The sequence below is a fragment of the Drosophila subpulchrella genome, chromosome 3L (assembly GCF_014743375.2).
Source record: "Drosophila subpulchrella strain 33 F10 #4 breed RU33 chromosome 3L, RU_Dsub_v1.1 Primary Assembly, whole genome shotgun sequence".
Classification (NCBI taxonomy): Eukaryota; Metazoa; Arthropoda; class Insecta; order Diptera; family Drosophilidae; genus Drosophila; species Drosophila subpulchrella.
This window is the reverse complement of record NC_050612.1, coordinates 10,710,690-10,735,620: the sequence shown is the minus strand read 5'-3', so window position 1 is coordinate 10,735,620 and position 24,931 is coordinate 10,710,690. Positions and strand designations below refer to the sequence as shown.

At 40.9% G+C, this 24,931-nt stretch overlaps 2 protein-coding genes across 2 annotated transcripts; both read right to left on the bottom strand.

Moving 5' to 3' along the window:
• Positions 1 to 3,369: 3,369 nt before the first annotated feature.
• On the bottom strand, positions 3,370 to 4,031 carry LOC119554428 (C-type lectin 37Db-like). Its single transcript, XM_037865320.1, has 2 exons — positions 3,903 to 4,031; positions 3,370 to 3,840 (listed from the first exon to the last, which is right to left on the bottom strand). The coding sequence occupies exons 1-2, from the start codon at positions 4,023 to 4,025 to the stop codon at positions 3,481 to 3,483; spliced, it is 483 nt and encodes a 160-aa protein (XP_037721248.1). The 5' UTR covers positions 4,026 to 4,031; the 3' UTR covers positions 3,370 to 3,480.
• Positions 4,032 to 15,144: 11,113 nt separating this feature from the next.
• On the bottom strand, positions 15,145 to 16,371 carry LOC119553354 (MIT domain-containing protein 1). The gene is made up of 3 exons (XM_037863696.1): positions 15,883 to 16,371; positions 15,602 to 15,807; positions 15,145 to 15,404 (listed from the first exon to the last, which is right to left on the bottom strand). The coding sequence occupies exons 1-3, from the start codon at positions 16,246 to 16,248 to the stop codon at positions 15,251 to 15,253; spliced, it is 726 nt and encodes a 241-aa protein (XP_037719624.1). The 5' UTR covers positions 16,249 to 16,371; the 3' UTR covers positions 15,145 to 15,250.
• Positions 16,372 to 24,931: the final 8,560 nt, after the last annotated feature.

Here is a 24,931-nt window from a genome sequence, read left to right as displayed (position 1 = left end):
GGCAATTGAAGTTGCATAGCAGCAATATATGTATTCACATGTGTGGAAGATGCCACAAAGGATTCTTCACGCTCTCTCCCGATTTATTCAAATTTTACGATCGCTTACCGCTGGTAAAAATGGGTCATAAAACAATGGGTTATCCTATGGCCTCTGATCCTCTGATTTTCAGATTTTCTCGGGAGATGTCGCTGGCCTTGTGTGTTTTGCTTGCTTATTTTTAGACCTATGCTGGGAATAGTATTGGAAACAAATATTGTTTTTTATGGCTCAGCTCGGTTTGGTTTTGTTCTCGAACTGAATACTAATGTTTTTCGTTCTGAAACAATGTTTTCCTTTGGGTTCCCTATTTTTTTTTGACGTATCGGTCGCACTAAGCCATAAAACGCCTCGGATCTTGTTTGTTTAGTCGCCGCTCCCGACCGCAACTTAATCGCTGTGTGTAATTGCATAGTTATAGTTTAGTGCGTGACTACCGATGTTGTTGTTCCCGTTGTCATCGCTTGATTTATGCTCCGAACTCCCTGTTTTGATCTGAGACACAGATGAACAAAAATACAGTAGAACTTTGAGATAAAGAAAATGTATTCGGATTTTCTTATACTTAAAAGAAATTCATGATGTTTTTCTTAAATTATAATTATATACCTTCTGTTTTTGTTTTATTTTCGTTTTATTGTAAGGATGAACATATCCGAGGATGCTTTATTTTGAATATTTTTAGTATTATATATAATTCCGATATTTATATTTATTTTATAACGATTTTCAACAATTAGTTAAACTATTATAATTTATGGTTTGGCATAAAACTGAATGAGGGGTTCCCAAAATCTTAAAATATTTTTTAGTTTCAAAAGGATATCTTAAAATAGATTTTGTGTGAGTTAAAAAATCAATTATGCAAATGAGTACTGTACAAGCTTCGTACTTCCGAACCATTTATTTTATGGAAGCTGCACTGTAGGATCTTTGATTTTAGACACACTTGAGGAAAAATGCAATCGACTCCCCAGTCGACACCTTGTCAAAATTTGATTTAATCACTCGACACTGCCGATTGCTCCGGAGATCAAAGACAACAAATCATCGATCAGCGCGGATTTGTGGCTGTGCTCAACAAGCAGTGATTTGTCAAAATTCGATGGGGTGCCACATAATGCCCCATGCCCCCAGATTCGGAAGCCCCCGTTTATTGGAAGGCATTAACATGTAGTAGGCCCTATTTATAGGCGCCGTAAAATGCAGCACGGACTATTAGGAGATGAGGGTGCTGTGGCCGTGTTGTTTGACAACAAATAGCGAGGACCGCACCGCAGTGCTGGGCCCCTTCGTTCCACATCATTGACAGCAAATTATCCACATTACCTGAATTGTCAGGACCGCTCTTTGCCCATTAGCCATTACGGCGGTGTGAACGTGACCTTTGCCGGCCATTAAATGGCACACTCAGTGTCCCGGAATCGGAAATTTATGCGATTCTTGACACTAGTTGCGTGGCTCTGCCAGCTTCTACAGCATCCCCATCCTCATCCTCGATGATAATGATGACTTTCGGAACGCCAGAAGATTTCTGAAATGAAATGCGTGAGCAATAAACTGGCTGTTGACCTGTGACGACGGGAATTTCCTTTGGCTTCCCTCTTCTTATTTGTTGGTAACAGGTGTTGGACACTCGAGTAATCGCGGCCATTTCGATTCAGCTCCTTGGCCAAAAGGGTTGGTGTTAATTAATGGCGGGTTTGAAGTCGATAGCGGTAAGCGAAAACCATAATTTATTTAGCCATTGAGGCTGCCGGCGAATGCAATTGATTTGTGTTTTGGAAACTTGTGCGGTTTCTAGGGTGTTGTCTTGGCAGGAGTCTAAGGTAAATGGTGGTTTTTACTTTGTCCTTTGGAATCATTCGATAAATAAAATATTTTTTATCAAATAAACATTTGTTTTCAGAACTCTTAAATATAATTTTGTAAATAAATAATCATATTTAAGCTATGAAATATAATTCCTTTAAAATTTAATCATTATTTCATTACTTAACTTAAGCTCTTAGAGTTCTTTATGTTTTTACCATCTGCTAAAAAATATATTTTGAAGAGAAAGAAATATTAAATAAGTTTCTTAGGCCAAGATAAGCTTGCACATTCAAGCAAACAAATAAGTCAAATAAAGTTTTAAAGAAGCCCTTGCTTTCCTGACTTTGATTCACTTAAAACTTGAATAATTTGTAGTATCTTCCTTCTGACAGCACCTCATTTGCACTTGAAAAACCTATAAATTGAGTGATAACTTCGCTGGCCCGCTATTTGGCATCTTCAAAAAGAGCAATCTATACACAAATCGAAAATGGCTGGCTTTCGAGTGGCCCCCCAACCACGGGAATCTCATGGATTATTATTTCGTATTACTCATATTGATTTCCAGCCGCAAGAAAAGTTTGCTTTCGGAGGAGGGTGGGCCGAGAAAAAGGAGCTGGGCGGATGTGTTCGGCAGAAAAACATAAACCGAGGCACTCACATTGATTGCTTTGCCGGCCAAAAATGAATCAAGTGGAAATGGAAATGTGAATGAATTTCGCACGTTTTAAGTGCCAAATTATCGGCTACTCAACCGGCCAGCGAAAAGGAATATCAAACAGTTTGGCTGCACAGGTTTAAAAACAATAAACTTTCAACAGCAGCGCATTGGATGTTTGTTTATTTGTTTAAATTTAGAATATCGACCACATTAAAATAGCAACAGCTTCGAAAAGCCTCTCAAGTGGCCGGGCGGCCCATTAAACAGATTTCCAAGATGTATTACGGCCCGAAAGCGAAACCGAAGCCCCATTTTTCCCATTTCCCATTTTCCATTTTCCGTATTTCACGGCCCTGCCTTGTTTTCAAGTTATTATTGGGGATATGTTGGGGTTGACCCCGCGGGTAATTTGCACTTCAAAGCGGCCCCCATGCAATCTGTTTATGCCATCAAGTGGGCCAGCTGGTGGCCCCCGAAAAGATCTATGGCATTTATGAGTAAGTGCGGCCTACCACGGGGATTCCTCGAGTGCCATGTGCTAATGAGCCGGCGATTCCCCAGGTTCCCCACGTTCTCTCTCACCCCGGCCCATCTAATTATCTCACATTATCCCGGGAGCGGGCGTTAAGTGAAATAATCTGTGGCAAGTCTGTCTACGCACCTGACACGATGCCAATGGGCATTATTACCTTCCGTTCCGATTCCATCATCGATCCTTGTCGCCGGCATAAAGCAGCTGTCAAATCTCCAGTTGACAGCCACTTTCATTTCGATGCATTATTAAAATACAGGCAGTGGCAACATCCTGACAACTCCCCAAGGACCTGCACTGCGCGAAAATGGATGCATAAATGTATTTATTTTCCATTTGGTAGAAACCGTTTTTTAATCCTAAAGAAAGCTTCATAGATAGTTCAACAATAGACATTTAAAGTGCCTATTTTGAAGCCATAATAAATAACAAATTATAGGTAGTATCCTCGAGTTTCACAAACAAACAAAGTCAAGTAGGTGCAGGCATTGTTGAAGTAGCCCCATGATTTATAGTTGGCATAAGCTCCGCACAGTTCATTGGTATTCGAACTCGGTTGATCTTTCCCCCAATAGGGGTAGGAAATCTTGTCGCCAGTTTTGGACATCACAAAACTGGGATATTGTCCCAGGGAATCCAGTCCCATCCAAACGGAGGATCTCCAACTATCATTAAAGGACACTCCCTCATTCAAGAGGTAGGCGGTGGTGATGATCGCTTCGATTTCGTTATCGAACATCAAGAGACTGCCGCCAAGTTTCCGACATTGGCGAGCGGCTGCGTACCAGTTGACCTGATTAAAACAATATTATATTAAGTACGGAACATAAGTATTTTCCCGATTCTGATTCCTGCCTTAGTTCTGGAAACGTAGAGACACTTGTCGCCCACCGGCGAAAATTTAGATGGACATAGCAGCGCCTGAAGACCGAAAACGAAGCCGAAGAAGGCCAAAATAAAAAGAACTTGCTTGACCATGTTAGAGTTGCACAAAACCTAAAGTTCTTGATGGGCTGTCGGTTTTATACCACATTTTATTCAAGTAAATACAGCCTTATCTTTTATAAACCTTTAAATTCTAATGAAATATCTTGAGTGTGATTTTATGATTAGATTTGATTCCGGCACTAAAAAGATAGCGTTTCCGACGCTTAAAATTAACTGGTTATACTTACACGATTCTGGTTTTGTTTAACCTAGAACAGTGGTGTAATAAGCTTAGAAAATGTTGTGAAAAAAAGAGTGTGGTACAAATAAAATTAAAATTTTCTTAACTTTACTTAAAAATCATGGTATGAACTAAATTACAATGTTCAATTTTAAAAAGAACATCATTTAAAAGCTATGAACTAGGAGCTATGAAAAGTTCCTCTAAAAATAGTCAACCGTTTCTCTGAGTGCACCTTGCAACATACTCCTGCCACCTCACCTTTTGGGGCAGCCAGGTGGGCGAGGGGGTGAGGTTGGGCCGGAGCAACAGCAAAACCCATGGCCCGTCGCAGACATCTTGGCGACTGTCGGAGCCAAACGCTTGTTTATTTTTCATGGGAAAGTCAGCCAGCAAGGGGGAGGCGGGGTGGAAAATTCTCTGTTGCTGCTGCACTTGTTTGTATGTAAATACAAGTAGGCAAAACTTCATGCGGTGCTCATATACCATCCATATTCGGGGAGTACGGGGCATGGAAAACGGAGTCCGGAACACACGCATCGCGTCAGCAACGACGCAACAAAGGCACGTGTAAACAAGCAGGGCTGGCTTCCCTTTCCCCTTTCCCAAAGTCCCCCCAGTACCAGAGAATCCCCAACCCACTCCCCACAATTGGGGATATAACAGCAATGCGTTGCGGCGGCACTTGTTGCCACATCGAAGTTTCTATACCCTCCAGGCGATCGGAGGGCAAGGAACAAAGAGCCCGGCACTAACTTCCCACGGGAGATTCAATTTGGTGGCGAAACTTGGCCTAAACTGATAAGAACCGGGCTCTAGCCGCTTTCAGCAGCTGGAACTTTCGGTCTGAGGGGTTACCAAAGGCAGCTTAGAGGGATATAAGTAAATAATACAATTTTGTTGTGCTTAAAACTAACTTATGATAATTTTTAAAAAATATTTGGGATTATTTTACTTAAACATGTTAATTTTATATAAATATAAATGATAATAACACGTTTATATATAAAATTAAAACCACAATTTCGATTTAGTTTTACCCACAGTTGCAAGTACTAGAAGCATATTTTAAAAGCTCTTGAAAAGGTTTTTCAAAAACTGCTTTCATATATTTAGTTACCAAAATTGTGGTCAAATATAAGGCGAACTTTATCATAACTTTTCAAGCGTTTGCAATCTCAATAAGTATTTTTATATTGACCTGAGGCGTTTTTATGACCTACAAGAAACCGCCAAGCAGCATAAATTTCAGTTAGGAAAATAACCTGACTCCAAAAGTTTGTAAATTGCGAGCGACCTTTGCGCCACATAGTTAGTATTGACCCCCATTTGGTATCAGTTTTTGAGTGGAAAAACTCTGGAGACTGGGAAATGCCAGAGTTCGCCACAAAACTGTTCGCACCCGCTGGCGAAGAGTGCATAATAAAAAGGGCATCTACGTATGAATATTTTTTATACTTTTATACGAATGCAGGCCGTCAAGGCGTGGCGCGGCAGACAGAGTGGCGTCAAAAGTTGCCCGACTTTTGGTATGGGGGCTCTATACTGCACATAGATGGAAGTACGTGCATCGTACAGAGGGGAATAAGGGGGCTCTGAATGTTATGAAAACAACGGCAGCCAAAAACCACTTGGCACGGGCCGCACCTCGTTGTAGACCCAATGGTAAATGGTCGACAGTTTGATATGCGGTTTGGCAGAGCCAGCAAAATATCAGTTTGAACGGAACCGAAAACCGAAAACCGTATACGTAGACCCAGTGGAAAGAAGAAGCTGCCGCTGCTGCTGCTTCTGATTTAATTTTCCATGGCCGAGTTTCAGAGTTTCTGAGTTTTTGGTAAAATTGTGGGTGGTCTAGGTAAAACCGAGCTCTCGTCAAATGTTTACAAGCAAATATGCCACATCATCAGGGGAACTAAACAGGCTTTCTTCCATTCGTTGTCTCTTTGACGGAATTTATAGATTTCTTCGCTGGCTAAGCCGCGAAATCGGGGGAAGAATACAATAAGTTGGAATTCGCTTTGATCTTTTCGCACTTTTAAATGTTTGAGAAATCTTTGTAGAAGGCATGAATCGGATTTCGGAGAACCAATAAAAAATTAATGGCAGCCCGTCTGTTGTTGTTCTTGTTGTTACTGTGGCCGCTGTTTTCTTCGGCTGTTATTTGTTTTTTAAATTTTCTGTTTGATAAAGCGCACCACCAACAAAATGGGTGGTGGTGGCGAAAATAAATCCTCCACCTCCCCCCACAGGAGGGAAAAAAAAAGAGACGAGAAGAAATAAATACGTGTGAGGGCACAGAGATGTGCAACTAGTTCAGTGGAAAAACCAGCAAATGGCCTTCCCCCGCCCCATTTTCCATTTTCCCTACCCGCCCCTCAGTCCCCCTGATTTACATTTGATTCGATTGGAAGGCGGAAATCTTCGGCAATTGCAGATTAATGCCCTGACAGCTGCCTCCTGGCGAGAGTCCTGGCTTTCCTGCACACGGAAAGAAATACCTTTGGGATTGTAAAATTTCAAAATGTTCGGAAAACGATTTTCTCTGAGAAATGCGCTCATGGCAAACCAATAAAAATGTGTTAAGCAAGCGGTTAAGATGGATTATTATTAATAATATGTAAACCATTATCCATTATACTAAATATTTTTTCAAATTTAGACTTTAAACATCATATAGGAAGTGATCTTATCCGAAAAACCTATTTATTTTTGTAACCAAAATATTTATACAACTTATTAATGTAACAAAAAGAGGCATTTCTTTATAAAACATGTTTTTTTTAATTTATCATATCTCCTCTGTAGGTATAAAACTTTTTTTCAGAAATGACAAATATTTTTTTAAGTGCCCCTGTCGTTCCTGGCTCTTCTCAGGTGTCAGGATACTTTGCGCTGATTAGATAAACATTTTGGGGAAATGTGTTAAGCCTTGTTTGGCTTTTGTTTTCGGCTGCCGGAGGTTGGCCCCGCCGATTGCCTTTAAAGCCAACTTTCTGCGGGCCAGCAGAGCGCTGCGCAAATGGCATTTTTATTGAGCCATTAAAATTTTCGCCTCGCCTTCGATGCCTTCTCCTGTATATACATATATCCTGAGTACCTATTTTGGTATCCTGGAACCCGTAAGATGGCCATATCTGGCGGCCAGGACGTTTTGTCCCCCGGCTCCCCGCCAGCATTTTGATTAACGTGCTACTGATGCTCGTTTGCTGCGTTGTTTTTTCTAGGTTTTTTTATTTGCCCGCAAAAATCCCACCTAAGGGGATAAAGTTGTGAAATATTTTGGGATTTGCGCGACTTAGGAGTTGTCCCATTCCCATTCCCATTCCTATGCCCATTCCTTTGGCGCTCCAGGTGATTAGGCAGCAATCCATATTTCTTGCGGCCAGCGATGGCCAACCAACTGCTCCCGTTTCCTATATATTTTATTTTCTATTCCGCGTAAAGATTTATGTACATATTTGCCTTGGCTTTGGGTTTTTTTTTGCCTTGAGTTTGAGTTGGGGAATTTGCCTCATTAGCTGCAGCCCTGCGAAGTGCCCACCTTTCTTTTCACCTGGGGGCGTGTGCGTGTGCTTATCACATGAATGTCATTACGCACCTTTTGGGCCGGGGATCTTGGATCTGCCAACCCCACTCTGGCCATAACTTTTTGGGCCCCCATCCTAAGGGAGTGAAAGTGCGAATGCGAATCCGAATGGGAATACGTGAGTTCTGCAAGTTATGTGCGCGTAAGTGAATGAAATTACCGTAAGGCATTTAACCAATGCAGGGAAAGGCTCTTGGAATAGATACATAAATGACAATGCCGCAAAGCGTTTAAAGATGCCGCATAAAAACGCTGCCTGGGATTGCCAGGCGTTCAAATCCGCATCCCCATCCACATCCAGATATTCACCATCCCCCTTCGGCTGACTGGTTGTCTTTTCACTCTGGAGAAGGCGCGCTTATCGTTTTGACAGGAATATCTGCGCTTTCTAAATGCCGACGCCGTCGTTTATGACGCTGACTGCTGCGCTTACGATTGAGTCTGAAAACCCCCCAAACACCCCTTACACCCCCTGGAACCCCACCACCCCGTTCCATCCTGAGGAACCTTCTTTTGTCGCCGTAAAAACGTGCTGTGCCTGGTTGTTACTTTAATGGCTTTTACTCCCCACGAATCCCGGAGTCGTCAGGCGAATTATGGAAGCTGCCGTCGCCGCCATCGCCAGCTCCATTGCTATCGTCATCGCCGCCTTCGAGGCACTGCGAGAAAATCTAGGTCAAATAGGGATATATTTATGGAGAATACAGGACAAGCCTCTATTGAGAAATTTTGATCTATACCTAGCAATGCATTCATCATTGCATTGATCTGAGTGCAACAAATTAATGATATTAACCGAAATAAGTTTAAGTCCATATATAATATATCACGTTATGGATCACCTTTCTTTCCAATAATAAGCTGGGGGTCAGAATAATATATAATATGCTCTTATAATACAGTTGGATCATAAATGGTTATAGTTTTGGCATCATAACTCATTGAAATGTATTACTAAAGAGTAATTCTTAGCATTTCTCCAATGTTTTTTAACAGAAATGAAGCCTTTTTACAAAATTTAAAAACAATTTGTAATATCTTTTTTATAGGTAGTTACTAAGTTACTAGTTATAGATAATTCTAACGTTTACAGACATCCCACTTCAATAGGTCAAGGATAAGCAGGGCACATATTAGTCACCTTAAAGAGTTGGTCTGCACACCTAAATTAAAAGGGAGAGTATACGATTTCTTAAGAATTGTTGTGGAGAGATCTATTGGTATGATAGTATATTATATTATATGATGATTCAACAGAGATTTCCTTGTAGAATATTTACAGGAACACTAAAATAAATAGGCCACTCTTCCATATTACAAATTCAAACTACAATAATTAAAAAAAACTTATGAAAATAGACTTTAAAATGTACTACAACTCCTTTTCTCCGTGTAAGGCATCCTCATCTCCTGGCTTGCGCTGGCTTTGTTTTTCAGCACTTTCTCGTGCCTGCGTGTGTATTTAATAGTCTGTGGTTTGACATTGACTGCCAGGCCCTATGTACGAATATACACACAAAGAATCATATACAAATATACATAAAGTGCGGGGCATTAAGGCCGCTCAAGTTGTAATCTGGGTGAAAGGGCTGGCGCCGATGTCGTGCCAGGATCTGGATCTACCTGCTCAGCCCTATCTTAAAATAGTACGGCCTCTCCAGAACTCCCGTGCCAGCGATTCGATTATCGTGTCAAATTTTAATTACTCAAATTACAACTTGGCTTTTTATGCCCGCGACTTACTTCCTCAAATGCTCACTGAATCTGCGAGTTTTCCCCCACTTTTCCATTTACCATTTCCCAGTTTCCCATTTCCCAGCGAGTTGTCAACGCTGTCACAATGTCTCCTGGTCATTAAACATCCGACTCTGAGGAGGCCTGGATTTGTGGCGAAATTTTAAAGCCTGCTAAATAAGTGAAATAATTGACCCGAGGTGAATTCCTTCAGACCAAGACTAAGAATGTGGCTGGGATTTGGCCAGGGGAAACACTGGCTTAGGTGGCCTTAAAGGAAGATTTTAATGAAAAAGCTGTTAAGTATGCTATAAAAAGTTATCTAAATAAAGTGGCTGTTTTTCTGGGAAATGTTTATTAAGTAGGGTTAGCAATATACTTAAATGTAGTACTTTTTAAAATGTATCAACAGCTTAAAACTGACCAAATTTAGTCAATTGACCTAATAAGACCTTTGCAGGTACGTAACTAAAACTACCCTTGGATTCTGAAGCCACTTTAAACAGCCATTTCATTAAATTCATAAATATTTTCCTTATCTCCGCTAATGCATTTAATGCTGGCAGCGGACCCTTTTCAGAGTTCATCAATTCGCCGCCGAATTTGACACGCATTTCGGTCTATTAACCAAAGAAAACCATACCGAAAAGGATTTTCAAGGCAACCAGTAGCCAGTGGCTGCCAAAAAATATCTCTGGCCATCTATCTTTGGTTTAAAATCGCCAAAAAACGTGACGAGGGGTGAGAGGAGATGAGATAGAAGGCAAGGGAGGATCGGGCAGATAGCCCGGGGATATGAAGCGACTTAGGCCGCGTTAGTCCTTTAATATGCCAAGATTGACGTCGATTATGCATTAATAGGACACGCACTATAAATAACGCGCCTTTGGCCCTAGCGAAGTCCTGTCGTGACGTCTATGGGCCTAATGAAGGCTTTTTTCAGCATACGTTCCACGTAGTCGCCCGGGGTAGCGAGTGAAAAAGAGGCTGCAAGAGTAGTGCACTTCGAGAAAAAGTGGCCTCTGATTGGAATATATGAAAATATTTCGTAACATACTATGGGACAACTTTTAAAGATACCCTTTGTAACCATATGGCTATCAAAATAATAATAATAAGTCCTATAAATTGGTTATGATTGACAATTTTGATTCGAAGTTTTAGTATATAGGTGTAATATTATCATATATGCACATTATTATCTAGATCATTTATATGATCTTCTTGAAGAACAAGGTTCCATACTGATAATAAATTGGACGGAATATGGAGATAGTGTTTTTTTAAAATGTACGTAAAAAGGCGGAAGTTTTCAAGTGCTTTATGATATGTGTCATAGCAATAATCTTAATATTATCGTAGCTAAGTATGATTATAAAATTACTTTTTAGGACTCATGAGCGAAATAGCTGTTTAATAGGAATGTGGTGGTTTTGGCAAGTACAGCGGGTCTTTTGAGTTTAATTAAAAGTAAGAGGGCCCTTTAATCAGCCAATACTCAAGTAATCATTTTAATACTCTCAAGTTTCGAACAACCTCATTTTAAAGTACCTTTAAACACCGAAACATTATCTCAAATTCACATAAATCAATCAATAGCTTCCGTGTTAACTTTCTATAGCGTTTTTTCCATTTCCGGAGTACTTTGTTGTGTTTCGACATTTTTTAGCAGTGCAGTAGGCGTCACCACCCATTTCGAATTTTGCGCTGACATTGATTGATTATAAATCGGCATACATTGCAAATCCAAAGAGAGGACAATAAATGCCTGGGCTGCTGTTGCTGTTGTTGCTGCCGGGCATCCTTTGTGTTGCTGCTGTTGTTGCTCCTTGTGTTGCTGCTGCGGTTGCCTTTGTTTGGTCTGTGACAGCTTTTAATCTGGCACGAGGCACAGCAGCAACACCAAATGCTCTACAACAGCAGCAACAATGGCAAGGAGCAGCAACAATGGCCACTCGTAAAGTGCCTGGGACGGCGACGACTGTGTGGCGTATTTGAAAATCACTTTAGTTCATATTTCGGACGCACAGCCTGGGACCTCAGCCAGTTGTCATTGCGTTCCTAATGCCTGTCCAAAGCGTTAATGATGCGGTTGCTGGTCAACCGCAGCTTTCGCCGCAGCAGCAACTAGCAACTAGCAACTAGCAACACCCACCGAAAGGCAACCGAAAAGCGCCCCAACCACCCATCTATCCCATTACCACCCGTTCCCGCCCCCTTGTCCTTCACGCAATTTACATAATGGTCGGCTCCTGATGCAGGAGAGATGCTTTCACCAACAATAACAACGCCGGCCATAGCAATAGCAGCAGCAGCAACAGCAATACCAACAGCAACATCAACAACATCAGCAGCAACAACAACCGTTGATGGCACGTTTTTGATTTCAATTGCTATTGCCAGTAGTTTCACTTGACTTTATGTGCTCCTGCGTCTCATCCCTAAATCAGTGCACTGAGAAAAAATTAAATGAATAAGAACTAACTTAGATTAATAATCCCCATTGGTGAAAGGAATTTAAGGAATTTCTTCAAGAGACTATAAATACCATACATTTTCTATGAACTGTATATAATATAAACAAAATCTTTAACTAAGGTCTTTGTATCAACCTTTAGTTACAACCTTTATAATAAAATAAAGAATATTCTTCAACTTTCTTTTTAAAATTTTGGTTGTTAGAAGGTAAGTATATAATCAGATCTCTGTGGGCTCTCTCATTTCCGGTTAGCTCTTGAGTATAGTAAGTTCTTTAAGTTCTAGATAGTGTAGCCCTTCCTAACTAATTTACTTACCAATTTAATAAACCCACTCTTCTTTTCTCCGCGTGCAGCCATCTTTCTCGTTGCTTTCTGTTGGGCTCTGATGTCTGGCCTATATAGGTTGCTTGGCGCCATTTTATGTACGTAGCAAAACAAAAGTTATGGCCCGATTTTCCCTATCGCCTATGTCGCTCGGCCCCACCCACTTTCTTTTTTTTTTTGCCTTTTGCTTTTTGGGTTGGGGGCGTTCTGGTAACAAGTGGGACATTTGCCAGTTTGCCTGGCCGTTGTTATTGTCCTTGTTGTTGATGTTGCTGGCAGCAATAAAAACAAGCAAGAAATGTTGACGCCACCCTTTTTTTTGCTGTTTGGTGGACCAAAGTTACGCATCTAATAGGAAATCGGCATAAGTATATGTGTACACAATGGAAATCCTAGTTTTCCGTATATCCCAATCCCGAAAATCCAATGATAATTTTAAGCAAACGAGCGAAGGGCCATGGTGAAAGTCAAAGTCAATTACGTGGCGCTTTCACAAATCTTTCCAGCCAGGACAATCGTGTTAGGGAGGTGGGGTTCCTTGGGAGGTTGGGTGATGCTATGGCAAATTAATAGAGAACACACACGTAGGCAGGAATATACCCAACACACACACTCACACACATCGCCTCGTAAAATGTAATGTCATAAGTGCTGCTCTGAACCTAAAACATTCCGCTTAACGCCAGCTCCTTCCCCTCGCAGCTATTGCCTTTTTCCTTTCCTCATCCTGGTAATAGCCTAGTAAGAGTCCTTGGCAGCAGTATTACGACTCTTCCATGCCCAGTAACAGGTTTTTTTTAAAACATAAGTCGCAAAAACGCTGCTTGAACAGGAACTCTATAAGTCTGTGTTATATGGAGTTCATGCTTTCAAAGCAAAAAATGTTATTGGGCTATTGAGACTGCAGTAAGGAACTCTTATCCTTTCTGCAGATCTTAAGAAAAATCTTAATAATATGCTGGCACCTAAATAAGTCCAGTTTTTTTAAAAGATTTGAAGAACAAATACTATAAGTCACTTTCAAATTAGGGAAAAAAGGGGAACATGTACACGAAGGCATTTGAAAGTAAAAATAAAAGGTTGTAATCTACAATTTACAATTAAAAAGCTGGGTGTTGGACCCTCTTCAGCGGTTCCTATTCCCACAAGTCCCCGAATTCGACATACCCTTATCACAGCCAAAACAACGGGTACAAAAAGTGGCTTCTCTTTTTCGGCGGAGGGGAGTAAAATATTCGGATTAGTTATGCTGTTGGTCTGCCTCAGGCAGTGTCTGCTCGTCATCCTCCCCCTCAGATGGAGTGGTGGGTTTTCTGCCCTTTGTGTCCCATCACTCGACCAGGACGAAGATGGAGTCCCGGACCCGGACCATAACTAATTCCATGGTTATGTATTGTAGTTTCCTGCGCTGCCGTCGCTGCATTCATTGCTCACAAATTGGCAGGCAGTGCTTGAGGCTTCTGCACTTGTGACCAAAGAGTCACTGGACCAGTGGACTTCGGACTAGGGGACTATGAGCCACCCAACAAGGAACTGTTGCTTGCCGAGGGGAGTCCGGAATCTGCTTAGCCCGGGTCTGTTGTTCAGTCAGTTAGTGGCTTATTTGTAGGCAAACATTCTACGGTGAGGCCCCGGGATCCATCTAGTTCATAGATTTATCTAAAATAAGTGAACCATCTAATTGTTCAATAAGTTCATCCTGGGCCCCGAGCGTCTCCTTGTTGCTTGTTTAGAATATCCAGGGAATGAATAGCCAGCTTAGGCAAATGGAATCCCCACTCCAAGGCTAGGCAGCATACCCATACCCATGCTCGCCCGCAGGCTCCGACCTCTAGACGTGCTTAAACCCAAAATTAGGGGTGGTTACAGTGGGTCCTGCTGGGTGGTTTGGTGGCTGGGTGGCTAACTGCTCGGGTGCTTCTTCTCCGGCCTTCTTACGGGCCATAAAATTTAAAAGCGAGCAAAGCATTTTAGCTCTGGTGCAATTTATTAGGCCGGCTCATCGCGCCGCATTTCGGGCCTTTGCGTAACAATTGCCTTCATCTGTTGATAAATCCCTGGCATGGCACCAAGTAAATTGAAAATATACCCCGCCGCACACACGAGAAGGTGGCACATCGACTTCTCCTCCGATTCCGAAGCCGATGTGCAGCCAACTGTGTCGCAGTTCTAATTATCCACGCACATGTCTGCTGGCAAGCGGTTGAACAGGCCAACTTCTTTAACTTTTACTCAAGTTGGTGTTGGGCAACAAAATCATTTAACGAATTTAAAGAGGTTTTATGGACGTTACGCACCTTGTTGCTTTTAAGTCTTGGCCTTAAGTTCGGAATATACATACTTCAAAAGTTTATACAATATTGGAAAGTGTGTAATTGGTCCAGTTACTGATGATGTGGAAGAAAAGTTTCATCCAGGGACGTTCGACTGTACCTCCACTGAGCTGAAGACCGGGCTTAAAGCGAGCCCAGAGGACACGGACAGAAGCTGCTAAAGCAGGAGCTTCCGCTTCTGTCTTTTATGCAACTGCAGTGGCCACCCGCTGGCTGCCTCAGTGGCAAGCGGCATTCAAAACAGCAGCCAGGACGGCCCGCCAGCTGTGCAGCTGCCTCCGCATCCGCAAGTGGCGTGAAAGTTATGAATTTTAAACATTTTCTGGCAGGGCATCGTCGGATCCAGAGAACAGCGGCGCAGAGAACGCCCCTTTGGCCACGTCCATATATTAGTTTCGGTGTCTTCGTGGCGTCTGCAGATTTATAGCAGGCCAAAATCTGCAATTGTGGGTGACTCCTTCCCAGTTCGTTCTCGTTTTCGCAGAAATTGAAAGAAATCTTTATAAAAATACGAAAAGAATGTATAAAAGTTGTATAAGTTGCATCACTTAAAGCTAAATATCATTGTCTGTGCCTCAGGATGCTGCGCTGCTGTTGCGCCAAATATCCACATCCGTTTGGAGGCATTTTCGGAATTTGTAGTTGACCAGGCCAATGGAATACATGGGGTTGGTGGCCTTGTAAAAGTGCAGACCTCGTCCAATCTTGATTATGTAGCCATTGCTCAAGCTGCAAGTAAAGAAAGTATATAGATAAGATATTTTATATATATTTGGCTAGTAGGGTGGATCGATTATTATTGTGCTGTCATTGAAGTGACAAACAGAAGGCTCTGTCTTCAATACCTATTTTGCGTCACCACTATAATCGACTCACCCTACTAAACATATTTTTGCTGACGTGACGCAATCATTTTGCAAGCTTACTAGATTTTGCGATCGTGCAGCGAGTCTTCGTATTTGATGGCGACTGTTATGTTTCTTCGCTCCAAATCTCCTTTGATCTGTCCAAGATTTGTTCTTTGTTGATCGGGGTTCTTCGCATCCTGGTACTCTTTAGTGATCAGTCGAAAATAATTCAGGTTGGGGCAGTTGGTGGCGGCTAGCTCCAAGAATCTCACAAGGTTTTGATACTGCAAGAGATTTAATATGATTGTTATAAGCTGATCTCCTGATGACTTGGTATTTGTTGGATATTTCTTGCTTGCCTGATAGTTCTGGGTCATGTAGGGCTCCTCCAGCATTATTTCCACGGTCTTGTCATCCATATATTTCCCAAAGAGCTGATCGTAATCGAAACCCGTGTCGTTTTCGTTAATGGAGACGTGGGAAACCACCTCGCCGAGCATGAGTTTGCCATTAACCCGCGCTTTTATGGCATCCGCCCGATCCATGTACTCCTTGATCCTAATGAGGAATCCCTTCCGCTTCGTTTCATCCGGTTCCCCGTTCACGAACTGCATTAACTGAGCGATCCCCTCCGTGTAGAGAGTTTGGGCCTCCAAGATCCGGGCATTTTGGTCGCACTCAACGGCGCGTATGAGTAGTTCCTTGGCTTTCAAAGCGTTGCTCATCTTGGCATCTCGGTATGGATTTTTAAGTACTTTATATTTCTTTTTAGGATCTTTTAACCAAGGATCGATTACATTTAATATTTTTCTACCACAAAAATCAACAACGAAATCGCCATCAGCTGATTGTGTGACCATATAGCTCTTATCTGAAAAATCAGAAAGAACCAGCGATGTTTGGTATTTATTTGGCGTTATCTTTTGCTGACCGTTATTTTTTGAATTGCAGAATTTTCAGACAAGCCGTTTTTTAGTTTATATGTTTGACTTGAAAATAAAATGGTTAAAATCGTGGAATTAAATATATTTCTATACATACTTAAAAAGTACAATAAGTAATAAATATATAGGGACTCCCTTGAGTTTGCTATGGATATTTATTTACAATCCACTTAACGTAAATTGTCTGTATTAAACAGATGTTGTCCGTTTTCAATATATAATAAATAAGAGTACTTTAATTTTAAACCTGTCCTTGACGTATATTAAATTTGATATTCTTTAAGTGGATTACCCTGAACTTTTTTATAACTTTTGTTATTTTTTCCCTGGAAAACTTTTCAATTGCAACATGTGCAAATTAAAAACGTCCCAAATTTGCATATTTCACTGGGGCCCGATGACGTTCCCTTTATGGCTGTGTCGCTTACGAGCAATTACCTGGAATCGAAAACGAAAGCGTTTTATCGCCAGCCAACAGTCAGACATGCCAACATGGAGCCAAATTCAATTTCACTAAGCCAAATATTAATTTATTTGTGTTTTCATTTCTGGCTGAAACCGCCAGGTGACCAATGGATGCGGATGAGGATGAGGGACGGCCATCCAATCCAATCGGAGTCAGCCAAGGAAAAAACCGAAAACGTTTCGTGTAATTTCGAGCATGGGTGGGGTTCTTTTTTGGTGGTGGCTGAGTGGTTTTCCCGGCCATCCCGAGTCCGTATTTTTATTTATGTCATAAATTTTAAGCCATTGGGAGCTGTGAACGGGAACGTGACGTCAGCTTATAGTTCGCAATGCGGGGCTTAAATTTTTCGCATTTTAAATGCGTATTAAGCAGAAAGAAAAGTCATTTTAGGTGATTCGACATAAAACCCGCCACCCAGCTCATCCAATTGCAAAAAATATGGCTTAATACATGCGTGTGATGATGTGCGGCTATTTGACTATGCAATTTGTTTGCCTCGATAAAGTGAAATGTCAAAAGAAGAAAATCGCATAATTCGAAAAGCCATTGAAAGTGATGTGAATTATTTAAAATTCAAATGAAAACTTTATTTGGCGTGTCGAATAAAATCGGTTTTATTTGCAAGGAAGCGCTATTAGTGGATATGTGGTTTCTATAAATAAAAAAATTTGAACCGAATGGATTAAATTATTTTAAAATCAAAAATAGTATTCTTACCTACAGGGAAAACTACCCAAGAACATTGTTCTTGAATTGAGAACATTCGTTCTTAAAAACCGTGTAAGCACATTTTGGTATCAATATAGGAACGAAATGTAGGGAAGAGAAATGTTAATTTGAGTTTATTTAACAACTTTTTGATAGGTATACACTAAGGACTGAACTAACAGTTTATTTGTACATACAATGTACTTAAATACCGCAAATTCAACTTGATTCGAGCAAAATAAAAACATTTTCAACATACAAATGTCGTTCTATTTTTAAGAACATTTTTAACTCAGATGAGAACATCAGAATTTTCTCTGTGTAAGAATACAATATATTGATCTTTTATAATCCAAAAGGTAAAGACTTTCTAAGTTGCTGCTACCAAGTATTCCTCTAAGAAAACTTTGTAAATTTCCTTCCTAGACTAGAATTCTTCACTTGGTTTCGCAAGTAAAACATTTAAATAGTTTCAGCAAACCGGAAACTAAGGATCCTAAAAAAACATAGCATACTTTCCGACTGAATCTGGAATGCAGGCGAAACCACTTTTGGAATTCAAGTTGGGAAATTAATTTGCCATCTCGAAACAAACTGTTTTTATTTGTAAATTAGACAACTTGAAGTGAAAGTGACCTTGTTAAAGACAACATTGAGCTGCTCCTTTGAGTGCCACGCAGGACTAACTTTTTGTTTGGAATTAGTGGAATTGTATCTTGTAAAACACGAACTCAAGTGGGCCAAAGCTGCGAGCCTAGAGCTCTGGATCCATGGATATATCCACATGTCAACCAATAATGCGCTGTGATGTGCCAAGCCACTTGTCCGAGTGTCGAGAGGTGTGGGGTTTTCGGGGTAAGTGGGTTTACCAAGAGGTTTCATGGGGGTTCCGGGGGTTCCAACAGGGTGGGCTAAGATCTTCTCAAGTTGGGGTGACTTATAGGATGGTTATATAGGGAATGGGAATCGGAATCGGCATCTTTAGCTGGGGGCAGTGGTTAGCTTGGCTTAGCTCATATTACGGGTATCTTGGCGCCAGCTTTTTATCGTCGATTATTTTTCTTTAACTGTGCGTATTTTTGTTGCTGGCCCGATTTTATTGTTGTTGCCTGTGCCTTTTCGCTCAATATTTGCTTGCTAGCTGCTGCTTCTTCTTCTTGCTCTTCTTCTTCTTAGTCTTTTGGCTTCCTTTTTTTCCGCCACTTTTGCAGCCTTTCTCGTTGATTTTTATTTGTTTCTCTTTCAATTTATTTTGCCATTTCGTTTTCCTTTCTGCTGTCATTGCTGTTGTTGTTGCCACTGCCATTTTCATCGCTTTTATTACAAACACACACACACAGCAGACTCACTCACACAGACAGACACACATGTGGAGCAGCTCCCCACATTGTGTGTCCTTCACAGTCACAGTCACAGTCACACTCGCAGGCACATTTACAGTCGCACATTCACAGCCACACACACACATGCACATTCGCAGTGCGTGTTTGTCAGTCTAACTGTGTGCTCAGTGCACTGCGAGAAAACTTGCCAAAGCTAATAAAGGATTAATAAATTAATAAGGAGGTTGGTCATTGGGAAATTTGAGCTTTGAGTGGTATAAAGAGGGATGCACTTGACCTATTTTAAAATAAAAAGGGCTTAAGATTGTTGTTTTAGGTTTTTGAAGAAATATCTACGTATGCTTGTTCATTAGCAATGTATTTCAGGGTTGTATTCAGAAAAATTATTGGTTAATATCAAAACATCTAATAGGAATTGTCTTTATTTTATTTCGGTAAATTGTACCTGTTTAGTATTTTTTAAGCGCTTCTAAAAACATTTAGATGTATGGCTTGTAATTTTTTACTAGCTTATTGTTTTTTTATGATTATGTTAATGTTTTTTACTTATCCTTATTAAATTCAGGACACTACTCTACAAAATGATTTAAGATATTTTCTGAAATTATTTTATAATCTTAATTTAAAAAGCGTTCTTTTTGGGTTCTGTAAAATTGTAAGCAAATGTTATATTGCTTATAAATTCCTTCAGCCAGCTATTTTTTTTACCACTACTACCTGTTTTTTTCATTTTTACCACAATTTAAAATTAAAATTTTAAAGTAAATTGGAAACCAAAAGCCACGGTGTAGGGACTTAAACTTTCTTGAGTCCTTTCCAGAGTGCACGCTGACATACCCTTGACTTTCGATAGCTTTCTCTCAGTGTGTTTGCGAATCTGTTTGTTTGCTGCTAAATGTGCGCTCAGCCCGCCACTCATTTATGTCGTCGATGTGCCACAGCCGCTGTCACCCGTCGCCCCCTGGAAAAACAGCCCCTCGCCGCTCATCAAACAGCAGCCTTGCCACCCATTTTGCCAACCCCCCTTTCGCCCCCCGCCCCTGGCACGTTCCTTCGTTAACGTTCAGTTTTCCACTTGATGCTATTTATGTTTGCTTCCATTTTTCAAGAAGGATCAAAATTTATATTGGCTAAAAAGTCCCTCGAGAGCTTTTTACCCCCCTCCGCGACGTTTGGGCTGCTTTAAGGAAAAGGAAAACCCCCCCTGTTCTCATCACACACTCTTACAGATGTAACAAATTGTAACACAATCGTAACTGTTTACCCGGGGGTCAGGGGTCGCCAAAATCATAACCTCATGAACTTTAGCGCCCCCTGCGAGCGCGGTAAGTGGCCACGCCTCCTTTTCTTTTTAGCCCACATGTCCCTCAACTCGAGCGATTGAATTGAGCTGTGCAATTGTTTTGATTTCTGGCCCAGGGCCTTCATTTTCCCGCTTTTTCCCTGGCTTTTCCACAGCCATTTTCGCAAGCCCCACACTCCAGTACATTATGACTTCTCGTATTTATCGCCTGTGTGGCAAAAATGTAATAAACAATTCGAGATGCTTTATTGCTCTGCAGCAACTCAATTTATATGGCCTGGTCTTTGAGGTGCTCCTTCGACTCCTTGGACTCCTTCGTCTCCTCCACATCCTGGCCAAAAGCAATCCCCATCATGGCCCCCACCACTTTGGCCTGCTTTTGTTGTGCGTCAGTTTCCCTATTAAGCACACACAAATTGATGATGTTAACAATGACGGTACCAAAATCGCCGGCTCCATGACTGGCCAGAAAAAGCAGAAAGCTGAAGTTTCTGCCGCCGAACCGGAACAGCGCATGGCCAACTGAAATGGAAACTAGCTGGATGTTTCCGAAGCCCACAATTGCACAAATAGTTCAAGATATATGTGTTCTATGGGAGGTGTTCCAGAAATCATGTAATGTATCTGCGCTTTAAAAATATATCAAAAGATGAAAGAAATAGTTCAAGATACATAAGTTCTTGTGGAGGTGTTCCAGAATTCATAAAAATGTATAAGGGCTTTAAAAATATATCAAAAGATGGAAGAAATAGTTAAAGACACATAAGTTATATTGGAGGTGTTCCAGAATTCATAAAATGTATATGGGCTTCAAAAGTATATCAAAAGATGGAAGAAATAGTTAAAGACAAATAAGATCTATTGGAGCTGTTCCAGAATTTATAAAATATATATATTTAATTTAATTTTTAAATTAATCCTAACTTAAGATAAAATAGGCCTAAGAAACAAAGAAAAACAATTATTTGTATTTCTTACAGTCCATTGTAAATAAATTTGAAGGCATGTTCGGGTATTAAAATAAACACACATTGAAAAACACATTATCATATTAAATTCTGAATAAATTTGATGGTTAACATTCAATTTTTGGTTCGAGCTCACAGTTGACTAAGCATCATGTGTTTTTTATGGCTTTAAGGCCACGCAATGAAGCTTAAGTAATTGTATTACACAAGGTAAACACATGTGAATAAATGTTTAAATTTATTTTGCATAAATATTTTATTTTCATAACATAAAAGGTCATACAAGGTAATTTGTTGAGTTTGTAAAAGATTAGGTTAAAAGATTAATTAAAATGTACATATCCTTTTCGAAAAAGTTGAAGTTGACACTTGAATGTGATTTTTAAACAATAATTTATAGAAAGTTTAGTGCGTATTGAATCAGTTTGTAAATTCTTAAAACTTCTAAAAGGCCATTTTGAAAACTATTAAATTAATAATAATAAATGCTTTGTTCCAACTACTCCGCTTTATAGTTCAAATATCAAAGTTTATGTTGTAAATACTGCAGCTGATGTTTATTAAGCATCGTTAAACATAAAACCAAAAGTTTTCACTCCCCGGACAGAGATTTATGGCCTTTTCAGCATTTTCAGGAACACAGTCAATCGCTCTTCGTGTTTGTGTTGCAGGCCAAAAATGGCATTAATGTTTTCGGATTTGCTTTGTTGGCTTTGATGGAAGCTAACTTTGACGCCCCATGCCACATGCCACATGCCCCACGCCCCATGCCCCATCCCAAGGACCTTTTGCCCACCCCTTCGGAATCGACAAATCAATTGAAAACTGACAGTTGTGACTAAACGGCGCATATTTCCTTGACATCTGTGTGGGAGTCTGTGTCTGTCCCTCAATCCATATCCCGAATCTATATATATATGGTGGGCATTCAGCATTGAGTGTGTGCTTGTCTGTGTCATGCATATTTCTGTATTGGATTTCAGTCCATTACGCGTCGCTCGAGTTTCGGGAATTAGATATCGGCTTTTATACATATAGTATAGTATGGCGGGGGCCCTGTTGCCGGTTCGGTTGGGTTTCTGCTTCTGTTTTTGGTATCTGGTTCTGTTTCTGGTTCTGTTTCTGCTTCTGGCTCTGTTCCTGCTCTCTCGGTTCCGCTTGTGCATTAACGAAACTCACGCACGCCAGCCTAGCCAGCAAAATGTCAGGGGCTTGATTTATCCTGGCCAACTCCGGCACTGCGTGTTTGGCCACAATCAATCGATTGCGCCATCGCCATCGCCATATAGCCATATACCCATATAGCCGTATAGCCATAGCCCATCAACGCGGCCCATCACCGCCCGGCGGTTTGTAACTGTCGCTCAGGGCGTGCCTACACTCAAAAACTCATTTTTTCTAAAAAAAAAACGCACTAAAACCAACGGTGGGATACCATAAAAAGCAGCATTAATGTTAATATATATCTTGTGATAAGATTTGGGATTCCATACATGTTATATAAACTCATTTGATCTTCAGACTTGGTTAAACGTTATAAAATTAGTAATTTTTAAATTACTAATTAAGTTAAGGCAGAGATAGATGGACTTGTCTGGTAGCACTACGATAAAAATACAACTCCCCTTTCATAAAGTTTCCAATTTTTTAAATCAGTGTATGTATAAGAAAAATATCTATTATACTTTAGAAACGGTCTTAATATATTATATATAAAGATTTTTTTCAAGATCTAGATGGTCTTTGTGTTAAATTTGCTAATAAAACAGGCTAACAAATATTTACCAGTAGGTCGAGTTTCCGTTTATAAACCTCTTCCAGGCGGTGTTTTTCTTAGTGTCGTATCAGAACTGTTCGGAACAGGATGGGGCCCACTGACTAACTGACTGACAGGACAGGAACAGGAACAGGACGGAACCGGGCCCAGAAAGCGGCAACAGCTGAGCAGAGCCGCTCACGGGGGCGATAATTAAAATCCGCTACGCGCCCCATAATTAGTTGCACAGGTCGAAAAACGCTAAATGTTGAATGCCACACCGCAGCGCTGGCAGCCAGTCCACTCCATTATTCGTAGGACTGCCCCGCGGCGAGCACTTCCAATTCTGATTCCGAATCCCGATGCCATGCGCTATCTCCATCTCTGTCCATTTTTATGGACATGTGCGTAAGCGATCCGTGCGAAAAATGGGCGCTTCGCAGCAATTACCACCGCGGGAGAACTCGGAGTCGACCAGGCCAAATAGATTCGCCATGGCCGATAAGTCCGCTTTTCCGCTTTCCACTTCCCGTCCTGCGATTTCCATTCTGTTAAGTTCCGAGCGTGCACGCCTACGCACCTTTTGCTGTCATGCAAATCAGTTTGCGGCGGGTGGCCTCCAAGTTCATAGGATGGGAACAATCCCCCCTTTCAGGACTTTACTATATAGTAAGGCCCATCCCCAATCCGGTCCAAGCCCTCACATATGCGTAACGCCCGTTAAATTACGAAAACTTCGACTGGCGAGGCTATCTATCCGATACAGTGATGAGTACAAATTGGTTTTGGTGGAAGGAATTTACTGATGTACCGTTCTAGAAAGCTTTGTTTCATGATAGTCTATATTATGGAATATATATTTGCATGGAAAATATATTTTAAACTTTTTGTAACCTTTAATAGTTTAAAAATTTTGATTGTTGAATTGAAAATATGAAACATTCAAAAAATGGCGCCCAACGTGGGGCACAGTAATCACTACACCGTAACTGTCTCCTAAGGGTCTAATTTTATTTTTAGTTTGATTTAGCAATGCTATTTAATTATTCTAGAACACCTAACCACCTTTAACATTACTTTAGAGACTTTTCCGTTATTCCCGCCAAGTCGTAGCTCTTCTTTAGAACGTATTAGCGTCAACTCTTGGCCCTGGATTCTATTCTAGCCAGGTCAGGTGATTGGCCGGAACCGTCTGAGTTTATCATTGCGTTGCGAAATGCGAATCGGAACATCCGCTTCTAAATGCCAGGCATTTGCCGGGCTCTACACCCCCGAGGGGCACCTCATTCCGACCAACCTCATATCTTTCTAATGGGGTTAGACCTGCAGTTGTGTCCAGTGTTCGGCTCTAAATTGAAATTGACCAGAGCTGTGAAAATGGGAATTGGCGGCGGGAACGCCCACCACGCCTTGGCTTATATAACGCGCGGCTTATGTAATTTCAGCGTCACTTTGGAGATTTATAAATTTTCGTTGGTTTTTCTTTTCCATTTCGCGTCGGTCTTGTTTTATTTTTTGTTTTCCCCCTCTGTTTCCCTGTTGTTTTGTATCTCGTTCCGAGAAAGAGAAGTCGCATTAAGCCAGCTGGACGACGTTTCATTACCAAAAGAGGGAAAATGGGGTGGGGAAAAGCCCGAATGGAGCTGGGAAGTATGCAATGTAAATAAATGGATAGGAAGAAATCAACGTTAAAATAAATGACACTAAAACTGGAGACACACTCACTTTGTTTTTGTTCTCCATTCCGCTCATTTAGCCCGCGTTGGTGTTGTTGTTTTTTGTTTTGGCCCGCTCTTCAATTGGCTATTAAGCAAATTGATTCAGTTAAATTTATCTTAATGCAATCTTCTGCCGACTCCCCCGCCGCCATTGAGATAGTGCATAATTTGAAGGGCATAGTAAACAAGCCGACAATTCACG